The following is a 13,101-nucleotide window of genomic DNA, read 5'->3' as shown; positions in this document are numbered from 1 at the left end:
ACCCTTTTATCAGGAACATCTAACATTTTGTAGATGTGATGTTCTGTATTAGTTTATGCAAATGCTCATTTTTACACTGTTTCTTGAAATGCTTTACCAGTCTCAGTGTTATAGCTTCCATATTGAGAAGAAAGAGGTGGAGAGTCAATCTTGTAGTTTATAATCAACATTCAGAAGTATTGACAAGATAATTAGCAACTAATTATCCCTTTTTGTTGGAACCTTTCCTTGATTCCCTTTCCTCCTCCTTCATCCAGTTTCCAAAGATTGTGACTGCCTTACTTTTGCACCTGAAGTCAAAAGTGTATTCCATTACAACAGTGGTTTTCAACTGGGGGTGGTTTTGCACACTCCTGGGGTATATTTGGCAATGTCTGGAAATACTTTTGGTTGTTATGGAGGTCACTATTGGTGTCTACTAGGAGGAGCCTGGGCTGCTGCTGAATATATCCTACTATCTTCTGGACAGATCCCCACTATCAAGAATCATTTGTTCCAAAATTCCCTTAGTGCTAAAGTTGAGAAACCCTGCATTAAACCTAGAGTTATGGCCATGCACTCAATAACACAGTCAATATTTATCAAACACTTATTATATTGCTGGCCCACAGTCTGAGTGTCTGAGGATTGAGGATATAATAAGAGGAAAAAGAACTTATATTCATGGAATTGCTAGTTTAGTGAAGTAAATGTGGGTTTATTACTCACACAGACAAATACATGATTATAATATTGTTCAATGTTGTAAAACCATAGGTACTACTTTCTAATCCAAAAATGGGAATATAGCTTGAGTAATGTACATTCAATTATGAGAATGACCTCAATGAAAGCTATTCTCTTTAAAGTTATCAGAAGCCACCTGAAGCATAAGCTTGAAAAGTATGTTTTGAAAAAGTAGCCTTACATGTGCGTCCCACCTGGTCTAATATTGTTGAATTCCTTTTCAATCATCTCTTCAGAGGTGGACAGCATAAGATTTCTTACGTATAGGATTTTCACGGAAGACATGGTGTCTTCATCAACCTCTACTTCCGGCTCTGCCCAGTCTACTGCAATAGGATGTCCCCATAACTGAATTCTTCCTGTGGAAAATGATCAAATGTATGGTACATTATTTGGAAATAAGGATAACATTATCTCAGTTCATGTTGATGTTCTTTTAAATTGAACTGACCCTTGAGGTCTTGAATGAGCAAGACTATTTAAAGAGGTTATTGTTGATTTTTAAGACATTCAAAAAATGTAAGAGTTGGTTAGAAGTGAGTTCTGTGTGACTAGTGGTTTATTATAATGATTGAGTATAAAAGGAAATAGGTTCTGGTTTGAAATAGAAACAGTGGACATGTTTGGGTCTTAAGATAGATCTTACAGGGTAAAGGTAGTTGTTTAAAGGAACAAAGAAAAAGGAGAGAAAGGCCAAGAGTGGATTGAGAACTCAGACACAGAATTTGGCTTCCTGAAACATTAAAAAGGTCAGTAGAATACGTGTCTGCTGCTATTGGAATCTGTGTTGTTATCTGGCCTAGACACCATTTGAGATGTATAACAAATGGTACTTGGGCAAGTGTGGGTGGGACCCAGGGACCCACTCACCCTAGTTTGTTCTCTACTCCTTATACTTGGTCAAGGCTCCAAGCTACTGTGTTTCCTGCCAATTTTCTTTTAGAACATGGGTAACTTGGGAATCTGGAGAAAAATAATTTTTTAAAATCCTAATTAAGAAGAGAGATGAAGAGCAATCAATGAAAAAGTGTATGATAAGAATTATGTTAAAAACATTAAACTAATAGATTATTTTAAAATAGTTTTCACAGTATAATTTTATAAATTTAAAACTTAAGTATTTGCATTACAGCAAAAATTCACATATATTGCGTTAACTCACTTTTACAATTTAGTGATGTTAGATAGCTAAGCATCGGCACCATAAAACTATTAAGATCTGTTCCTGAAAATTCAAGGAAATAATTCTAAAACACTAAAAAATTCTGACTGACTACTAACCCAGAGTGTCAATAGTTTTGAAAGCTATAATTCAGTGAATGGTTTTCAGAGTTACCAAAGTTTTTGTTAACTATAGAGACAAAGCTCTTTCATTACTCAGTATGAATAAACTTTCCAATAACTTCCTATCTGTCAGCATCTCAGGATTCACAAAAATGGAAAGAACTACAGGTATTCAGTATAATTGCTATCTGTAATTCAGATTCACAAAGATATTTATTCTAGCAAAAAATCAAAAACTGTGTTAGAAAACTGCTCTTAAAAAAAATACAGTTACTAGGGATTTAGCCGCAGGTCATGGACATGTTGGGCAACTGTTCTACCACTAAGCTACATCCCTAGCTTAGAGTGGGATTAAGTCATAATTTCACTGAGGGTCAGCTCAGTTATGACAAGAAATCTGACTCTCCTTAAAGTGTAGTTGCTGTCCAGGATTACATATATTTTTGTATTTCTATAGTAATCATTTATTAAGTATTTTTCTCTATGTGCTTTCTCAGTTCTTTCTTACCATAGCCTTGTGGGGAAGAGGATGAATACCCAGTTTTACAGAAAGGAAAGGAGCTTTAGGGTTGGTAACCTGCCCAAACCTATTTCCCCTCACCACCTCTCTCCTTTGGTTTTTGTGGTTCATTTCTTTTACCTCTGTGAGTTTCAGATCCTTGTCACAGTGGTAAGAAGGTGAGACTCAGTTCTGAATTTGATGCTAAACCTAGTTCTTTCTTTCTTTCTTTCTTTCTTTCTTTCTTTCTTTCTTTCTTTCTTTCTTTCTTTCTTTCTTTCGCTTTTTAAAGTTTATTCTGTTTTATCACCCTCAAAACACAGCAACCCCAGAGTAGTCCTCAAAGCAGTGCTCATTGATCCCCTGGAAGGGATGGATGCTTCTGGAGCCTGGGGCAGACTACCTACTTTGTTTTTATTCATTGTTTGGGAATAAGCTCCATCCTGTGAATAATACAAAGTTGGAGAGAAGAAAGTCAGGAGTCCTTAGTAATAGTAAGGATTTATTTATTTATTCAAATATGATGCATAGGAGGCAAGTATTTTCAACCCAGATTCATCATTTTATTCCTTGGAAAGCACTTGTGATCTTTGACAAAGATTCCAAGAACTCACAGTGAGTACTGAAAAGGCAGTCTCTTCAATAAATGCTACTGGGAAACCTGAATCTCCACATGCAGAACAATGGAGTTAACCCTCATCTCAGACCATATAAAAGAATTGACTCAAAAAAATAAAACAAATAAAAGGCTCAAATGTAAGACCTGAAACTATAACACTGCCAGAAGAAAACAGTGGGTGAAAAGTTTCTTGACACTGGTCTGTACAATAATTTTTTGAACATGACCCCCAAAGTACAGTCAACAAAGCAAAAAGAGACAAATAGAATTGCATCTAACTAGAAAGCTCTGCGCAGCAAGAAAATAATCAACAGATAATGCAAAGAAAGGGAAAATATTTGTAAACCATACATTTGATAAGAGGTTAGTATCCAAAATATTTAAGGAATAACTCATTGCAAGAAAACAAATAACCCAATTAACAATGGACAGAAGACTTAAATAGATATTCTGAAAAGAAGAAACATAAATGGCAACTGGCTTAAGAAAAAATGCTCAATATCACTAGTCACCAGGAAAATGCAAACTGACACAATGTAATATCACTTCACTTTGGGTAGAATGGCAATTATCAAAAACAAAAGATAATGTTGGCAAGGCTATAGAAAAAAGAGAATCCTTGTACAATGTTGGAGTGAGTGTAAACTGGTACAGCAGTTGCAGAAAAAAGCATGGCAGTTCCTGGAAAAAAATAAAATAGAAACTTCATGTGATCCATGTGATCCTGCAATCCTACTGCAGGATAGATATCCAAAGGAAATGAAATCAGTATGTCGAAGAGACTTATGCACTCCCACGTTCATTGCAATATCATTCACAGTAGCCAAGATATGGAATCAACCTAAGTGTCTATTGATGGATAAATGGATAAGGAAAATTTTAGAATTTTGTGAGTCAGTTGACATCATACTGGTAGCTTGAAATTAGCCACAATCTGAGTGTTCACAGCATGAAAATAGGAAAATGCTACCAATCAGGGCTCTTGTTTTTCTTCTGAGAGCAGCTATTAAAGATATACCAGCTCATTACTGACTTCCAGATGTCCCTGGATGACCCTTGGATGTCCCAGGAGGTTACTGTACATGGTCTGGGCCTCAGAATTTTAAAACAGTCCTCAATTAATTAACATGCAGCCAAGGTTGAGTACCACTGCTCTTGCTTTCACCTTCACAGCCTGAGACCAATGTAAACCATGCCTGGGCTTACAGAGCTGCACAAAGCTGAAGGGAACAGAAATGAGAGCAGACACAGGAAGCAATGATTTCAACAAACATCCATGAAGGGCTGTGGTGGAAGGCAGGGTGCCAGAGTGATTTGAGAACATGGGCTTTGAAGTCAGGTAAGTTCAAAATTGGAGCAATGATCTTGGCTAGAAAACATACTTCCTAAGCATAATTTTCATGATGCAGGTAAAGGACTCAGTTTATCACTTTTAAATAATTCAACAATATATAGTCCTTTAAAATTCTTTTTTTTCTATTTTTCTTATAGGTATAATTTCCTCAGTATATCTACTCTTCGAGTACAACAGTTACATGTCTTGTTTTATTATCAGAATCTCCCATATCATTTAGAAGAGAGCATTCTGTGTTGCTGATGCTTAATAGATATTTGTGGGTGGAGTGTTCCTATTCACATCCCATGAAGGTGAGTGCCCAATGTCATTAGCTGGTAAATTTATCAGTGGATCATAAATTTGACTGCACAATTAAGAAAGAAAAAAATTCATGTGATCTGTGCTCATAATTTTTTCTTAAATACCTCTCTTTTCTTTAAAAGTAGACTCCCCTTACGGTTGCTATTACTGAATTCTTTTGTTGCTGATAAATCTACAGTGGAGTAACAGGGAGAGGGCTCTGAATTGGGTAACAATTTTGTTCTTAGGTCTTCCTAGAAGTAAAACCGTTTGCTCTGGCTGGCTTATACCCTATAGGGCCTCATCTTGTTGGTTTGCTGGTAAGGCAGCCCAACTGAAATCCAGTGGAGTGAAGCCAAACTGAGGTCATCTCAAAGGGCTGTAGTTCAGGGGGTCACCTTCTGTTGTGATTAATATAAGAAGTGGAGGGGGAGAAGGAGTTAGCCTCTCTACTGTTGGATTCTGGGTAGGGAATCCATAAAGGAAAGGCAGAGTCTTGGCTGGAAGCCTTAACCAGGTGCTTGAGAATTTTGAAGCCCAGCTACTCAGTCTTGCTTGCCTCTAGTAAGCTGAACTTACATATATAGAAGCTGCTTTGGGGGTCAATGTGCTGTTTTCTTTGAAGAGATGTGGAAGTTTTCTGGAGGTTCAGACTTTCCAGGATCATTGGTTGTCTGGACCCTGAAAACTGTCTTTCACCCACTGAGGACCCTGAGCTCCCAAACTCATTCTGCATATCTGACTTTACCGATAATGAATGGCTGCCTGAATGTGAAATTGATTAACATGGGCAGGAAAAGTGACAGTGGGTTCATCAGGATGTTGGCTGAGTTGAAGGAGGCAGAAATGAGCATAGTGGTGTTGGAAAAAATCAGTTCTCATAGAAAGGAGAGGTTTTGTTGGAAAATAAAAATATGATTGTAAAGAACTGGTGACATGAATGAAGGGCCTTGAATACCAGGGCCAGAATTTACTCCTTCTCTCATATGCAGCAAATAGTTGGGGAACATTCATGAACTGGCAGGTTTAGTGACACCATTCAGTCAGCATCTTCATAGAGACTAAATTTTCACTTTTTGCAAGAACTTATTTAAAGAATGATAGGATAGTGCTAGTCTAGTGGTAATATTCAGAATGGAGTAGGCAGAGTGTGGTTGTGTCAAAGAGAGAGCAAAATTGGGAAACTTTGAAAAAATAATCTAAGGTGGGGAATGTATGTATTTAGACTACATTGGTGGCCTGATAACAGGATGAATACAAGGGACTTTTGAATAATAGGAAGGTTAGTGTTGAAAAGAGCAAAACTGAAGAGGATAGCAAAATCATAAACCCAGGTCACCAAGACACTTGGATCCCACAGCTATGAACCTTTGATTCAATGACTTGATGTTTAAGTAATGAGGAATGAAGTGGTGAAGAAAAACATCAACACTAAAGATATTCACCTTGCCATCAGATTCAGCAGTTTTTGGAGTTAATTTTTTGTTGACTTTAAGTTGTCTTTGTGAAAATATTATTAAAACATCTTTTCTTAGCTCAGAATCTTTCTTTCAATTTTGAAAATTTCTATAAGGCTAATCCTACAATCAATTGGTGTGTTCTGTTTTTGAGAATGTGTACCAGGGCAGTATAAATCTACATGCTTTTGTAGTTATGTTTTTTATCCTCTCCCATAATTTTCATAAGAAAAGTTGATTCTTACATGTCCATTCTATCACTCATTTTATTTTAAAATTTAATTCAATTTTGATAATTTTTAATTGTGTATATTGTATAAAATGAGGGGCTTCTTTGTGATATTTTTATGCATGCATATAACATACTTTAATTGTACCCATATTATTACTCACTCCAATCCCCCTCCATTTTCAAATAAGCTAAGGTTCATTTTTTTATTGGTGCATTATAATTATACATAATAGTGGGAAGAGCTTAGGATCTTAAAACACTTTTCCCTAAGTTGATCTGACTAAAATAGGGTCTTGGTGGAGTCTTTTAAATTCGGGAACTTGTTGTTTTTGCCTGCAGGGGACCTGCTCTGTGACTGGAATACCCAACAAAGGTGCCCTTTTAAGAAGGGCTTCTTTTCTCTCATTTAGACCAAAACTATTAGACATCAGGGAGTCATAATTAAAGTACATCACTTAGTTGTCATTGAGATTACTTTCAGTTTTATTATGTCTACTTTATAATGGATAATATATTCTATTTTTAATAAGCCTGATAACATAATTTATATGCAAAATAACTGATTGTTATATTTAATTTTTAGAAGATTCTTCACTTTAAAGATTCATTAATAGGATTGCTATAGCTTAAAGTTTTAGATTTCTCCAGTGCATGCAAATTAGACCTAAGGCACAGAATGAATGTTTTCAAACTCCATCTGTGCAAACCTAGGGAACTGAGTCAAGTATGCAATAAATAAGAAAGATGAAAAGTTGAAGATACAACATAAGGATGTAAAAGAAAACAAGAAAGAGCAATCACTGCTTTCTTTGCTCAAAGGGCAGGGCAGCAGCCTGAGGCCCGCAGGATGGAGAGGAGAAACCTGGTGTTTGAGGAGGGGTTTGCTAACCTGGTAACAGTTTCCTCCTGGCCATGGCAGCTGCCCGATGACTTTCATATTCCACAAAGGCAAAGCCCCGGTTTTTGGTTTTATCTGCAGCACTTGGGTAGACGATGACATCAATGACTCCCTCGGTGACCTTTTTCATCTCTGATAAGATTTCTTCTCTTTTTTTGGTTTTCGGGATTCCCCCAACAAACAATCGGCAGTTGTCCACACTGGCACAGACTCCTAAGAGACGCCCATTTCTGCAAAAGAACAGGCATTTTGATTGACAAAGATCATTGTTTTAACATGATGGTTAAGGTTTACTGTGGAGGTTGTAAATGTATGGCCCTGGGCCAGAGAGGTATTTGGTCTTCATAGTGTTTAAACCATTTATGGAGTTTTTGGCTTCTTTTGTGAGATCAGGAGATGTGTCCGTAATTTTTAAAGGGGAAAAATGATGTGAAACCGAGTAGCATCTATTCTTTTTTAGTCCAGAAGCGGATTGATGAGTTGTGTCCATGACATTCTCTGATTGGCCCCTAATGCTGAGGCTGCTACACCTTTCCATATTCCTCATGTCCCCTGCTTGTCCTGCAGGTGTTTGGGGTACAACTCTTCATGTTCCATTTCTTTTCCAGTCAAAGAGAGAAACTATTCCAACACAATAGCTATTAAAAATGGTCCCCTATGCTGTAACATATTTTACATATTAGCTTATTTAGCTCATACAAAGGAGCCTATGAAATGGGCAGAGTAGGTATTATTTCCATTTTACAGGTGAAGAACTTGAGACTCCAAGAAATTAAGTGATTTGATGAAGCTATTATAGATTTGAAAGAATGAAACTGGCCTCTAGGCCCTCAGATCCTGTTTCTTTTGCTGTGAAAAATTGTTTGTTAGCAAAGTGAAGATTACCTTTATGGTCAGAGGAGAGATGGGTTCAACTATTTAAGAGCGCATTTAGGAAAATGGTTCAAAACTCTTAAGTGTGTATAATATTAGACCAAATAATGCCCCTTCTTGGAGTGTGTCCTTAGTAAATAGAGAGAAACACTAAGCTTTTATGCATAGGTATTCATTGTCATTTAGAATAGCCACCATATCGGAAGTAAGCATTACTTTATAGTAAGAAACTGATTTAATGCATTTTGATTGAGATGTCATTGACTTTGTGACTAGATATTTTCTTCTTTGTATATTGTGGTAGTTTATCATTCCTGGTTCTTGCCCACAAAATGCCAGTAGCCAACCATCAGGTCATACAAAAATGCCTTCCCCCTTTGTGAATGTCATCAGGGTGACAGCATTGCTCCTGGCTGGGAATCACCAGTAAAAAAAGAGATGGACATTTGTATCAAAAATGCTCTGCAATCATTGAAAGTAGTAACATAGAAGAACACTTATGGATTTAAAATAGTCAGTTTACCATATTCTTCTCAGTTAAAAAAAGTCTGTAAGATAAGTTCATGAGAAGGCCATTTTGATTAAAAATGTAAAAAAATATATATTTATAGAAAATCTGGAAAGGCAATATTGTGTCAACATAGGGGTTATATTAAGCACTTCTGTTATGGAAGAATTATTTTAACTTTGTACTTTTTAATGTTTCCATGTGTTGTGTATTGGGCCATATAATTTCTAAGTTATTAAAAATGGATACAGTATCCTTAACAGAAATTATTCATTTGCCATGAATAAAAGCTCTCAACCAGGTAAGTGGAAGATTAATCTCATTTTCTGTGAATTAGTGGCTCTAAAGTGTGTGGCAGGGATTCTGACCAGATTTGGGCCACAGTCCTAGTTGCTTCCTGTGCTTTGCTGAAAAACCAAGGACTACATATCAGATCCATGACAAATTCATCTCAGAAAATTGAGCTTTGTCCAAGGAATATGGTGTCTTGTGGGAGGGAAGGTTGATAAAGTAATCTTCCAATTGTTTATTTTTAAAAAATGAACTTTAAAAAAGATAAAACCCCCTTCTCTTCTAAGACATTTAATTAGAAATAAAAATGTTTTTAATACTTAGAGAGCTTATCTGGCTATCAGTTACCAGCAGGGGGAGCCTAGAGTTTCTGTTTCCTAATTTTAAATGTGTGGTTTATTAGGAACCTTCCCAGAATTGCTTGGAGACAAAGAGTCGTCTTTCAAAAGCTGAGGGCACGACTTTAATGTCTCCAAAAGCCTAGCATCTAGATGCAGTTCAGTGAATATTTGATGAGGAGGAAGATGGTGTGACAATGTGGATAAGAGCTATACAAGGTCCTCTCTCTGGCAGGACAGATCCAAGGCAGAGTGGGAGTCGTGAGGGTGGCTCTGCGATCTCTTCAGCTATTTCATATTCTATTGATCTCACTCCCAAATTTGTAAAGTATTTATGTGCCTTTGCCTTGCTTCTGGCATCCAACTGAAACTTTGACTGCAACATTGGGTACTAATTGTCTTTCCAAATTCTTTGTCACATTTCTCCTTTTTCTCCCTCTTCCTGTGTCACCACCATCATAATTATCAGCAGACTTTTATAGAGCAGCCAAAGTGCGTCAGGTGCTGAGATTTATGTGTATTATCTCATCTATTTTTCATAATACTCCATGAGGTAGGTATATTTTTATCTCCGCTTCACAGGCAAGACACTGAAATTCAGAAGATACTGCTAATTAACGGTGACCATGGTCGAGTGATCATATTCATTTTTATATCCTATTTTCAAAAGTATTGACATGCCCCAGTGAGTAACAGTGTTTTAAGTAGATACAACAAATTCTGTTGATTCCCTACTTGGCCAAATCCACTTGTATCTCAACTCAAAAGCCCTTTTGGGAATAAGTCTTACTATTAGTAAGTCCAGGTTTCATGAAAAACTAAGGAGTGGGGAATCTTTAATCTCTGACATCATATAACTCTAGTATTATGTTATATACTATATAAAATATACTATAATACCATGTTGCTATATATATATATATATATATTATACATATGCTTATAATACTATATATACTATATAGCAATGTATATGTATATTATACATACATAGACTATAATACTATATGGCAATACATATGTATACTATATGTACTTAGTCTAGCTAAAGTTCCTTTGGACAAGTCTTTTGATTTCTTTGAACATCACTTCTATCATTAACACCTGATCTTGCAACACAGAGAATAGCATACACTAAAGTGCTTTGGAAAGGACTACACAAAAATATAATACTACATATCAATGGCTATGTAGTATTATAATACTATGTAGTATTATAATACTATAAATAAACTATACATAAACTCTAATACTAACTACATAGCATAGCACTTGCTTTTCTGCAATAATCTTCTTCTGGGTCTAACTGTCAAAATTTGCAATTGCTATGTAGTATTATACTATATGTATACATATGCTTCACTATATAGTATTAGGGTATATCTTAATATAGTTTTGTGTAGCCCTTTCCAAAGCACTTCAGTGTATGCTATTCTCTGTGTTGCAAGATCAGATGTTAATGATAGAAGTGATATTCAAAGAAATCAAAGGACTTGTCCAAAGGAACCTTAGCTAGACCTAAGGTCTCCTGATTCTTATTTCAAACAATCCCTTACACATTGCATTAAGCTCTTCTGGGTTCAAGAAGGCATGTGTGGGAAGGAAGCCCCCTTTCTGCTTTCTCCAGCAGAGAAAACAACTCTGCTCCAAGATCCAACCTTGGGATTGAAATAGCCAGGACAATAGTAGTTGTCAAATCCCTCTGCTTTTCCTGTGGCTAAAGAGTTTAAGAAAAATAACTGAGTAGTTGATTGACTTAGAGAATTATAAAGATAATGTATGACTTATTTTGGTTTGTTGAAAGTGGGAGAAAAATACACATGGGAAATATTTCTGCCTTCATCAGAGTTAATAGTCTATCAATCTTAATGTGCATCTGAATTTCAAAAAGGAAATAGATATGAAAAATTGCACTTAACAGTTGATGACCTGTGCTAATTTTTTTTATCATTTGTTGACTTATTACTGAATCCCAAATACTGGATTAAACATTGCAAAACATGTATAATATATTCACAATAAAACCTATGAATCACATATTATCCCCATTTTATAGGTGAGGAAGTTGAGGCACAGAGAGATAAAGTTACTTGTTGGCACTCTCCAGTGAAGCCTGGACGACCCCAAAGCTGTTGCTGTTTCACTGCTATACTAATCTTCCTCCCAGGTGGCTCAGGGCCTTTTAAAGAAGGAATTTATGACAGTTTTTCCTTCAAGTAAAGTTTTTAAAACTCATTCAATTATATAAAGTTAGCTGCTTCCATTTTATAAAAACAGGTGATTGGTTGCACAGGATCAATTATATCCTGGAACTCTCCTGTAGTTCCTATCTATATTTGGCTGATTCCCAATTTATACTCCAACTATTACCTCTCTCCTGACTCCACTGAGTTCTGAATGCTTTCTCCCTTTAAATCAAATATCTAGCAGACCTGTCTCCTAAGCCTCCGCAGTGTATTCCAGATGTGAGCCTCTTTGGTCACTTCCACCAATGACCCCTTGTCCACTCATGGTCATCTCTTGTCTAGATCTAGGCTACGCAGGAGCCTTCTGCATTGCTTCTCTCTTTTAGTCTTCACTTTGCTGTAATCTGTTCTTCAACCAACAGCCCGAGTAATATTTTAAAACCACACATCTCATTAAAATCCTCCTATGACTTCCCCTTCCTACTTAGATATTATTCAAATCTTTATCACAGAGAACAAGGTTCTCCCACTGTGTTGCTTACAACATCCTTTCTCTCTTTTCTGGAGGCATGGACTTTCTTCCTGTCCTTCAAATATATCAAGTTTCTCATTTTGGGAAGGTTGTACTTGCTGTTCTTTTCTGTAATAATCTTCTTCTGGGACTGACTGTCAGGGCTGCATCTTTTCATTAAAATCTCAGATCAAAATTTGCTTTCCTAGAGAATATTTTCTTAAATGCACCAAATTAAATTAACCAACTCCTTGCACAACCATATCACATCCCTGGTTGATTTTTTTCATACTATTTTACATAATCTTATATATTTATTTACTATAAAGAAAAGGAATTGTACCTTTATGTATTTCCAATATTTGGAACAGTACCCAGTACATACTTATGAAATTGATAATTAGTAAATTTCATTTCTTTGAACATGTCACAGAACTTGGATGGGCCTATCATGAAGCATTAATGTTAAATAAATATTCAACCAGATTTATTTTTACCAAAGAACAGATCTAACATTTAATTTCTGGCTTGACTATATTGTGCATATGCCCTATTGGACAAAGTTGATAGAAAAATAGATACAAGTGCATTGTCTGATGCAATTTTAATTTAGAAGATGTCAGTCTTACCTAATTTCATAATTATTAAGTTGCTTGATTGCATTCTTGGCTTCCAATTTATTTGAGAATGTTACAAATGCATATCCTCTATTGTTGCCATTAAAATCCATCATCATTCTCATTTCATAAATTTTACCAATCTATAAGTAATAGAAACAGAAAATTCACATTTATATACTTGTACTTCTAAATAAACATGTGCACATGTGTGCACGCGCGCCTACACACCCACTTAATGTTTTCTGAATTCCACCTCCTGCCAGTGTTTGGTATTTGCATCTCATGTGGAATGGTTTACATATTTTTATGCTTTGTTGAGATTAATTATGTGACTCATGGGAAAAGTCAAGTTAAATAAAGAAAATATATACAAGTGGCATTTCAGCCTGAGTTAACCAAATATGTTTTGACAGAGCAAATGAC

The 13,101-nt window shown here is 35.9% G+C and overlaps 1 protein-coding gene across 2 annotated transcripts in view; it reads right to left on the bottom strand.

Annotated features, from left to right (window-relative positions):
• Positions 1-13,101, bottom strand: part of A1cf (APOBEC1 complementation factor) — a 46,403-nt gene that overhangs the window by 15,823 nt on the left and 17,479 nt on the right. For both annotated transcript variants that reach the window (XM_076834643.1, XM_076834644.1), the window contains exons 3-5: positions 12,688-12,818; positions 7,343-7,581; positions 921-1,085 (exon numbers count right to left, since the gene is read on the bottom strand). In XM_076834643.1, coding sequence (XP_076690758.1) covers positions 921-1,085; positions 7,343-7,581; positions 12,688-12,818 — 535 coding nt within the window. The remainder of the gene's footprint in view (positions 1-920; positions 1,086-7,342; positions 7,582-12,687; positions 12,819-13,101) is intronic.

The sequence above is a fragment of the Callospermophilus lateralis genome, chromosome 15, assembly GCF_048772815.1.
Source record: "Callospermophilus lateralis isolate mCalLat2 chromosome 15, mCalLat2.hap1, whole genome shotgun sequence".
In the NCBI taxonomy this organism is placed as follows: Eukaryota; Metazoa; Chordata; class Mammalia; order Rodentia; family Sciuridae; genus Callospermophilus; species Callospermophilus lateralis.
The sequence above is the reverse complement of the archived record's forward strand: the minus strand, read 5'-3'. Positions and strand labels throughout refer to the sequence as shown.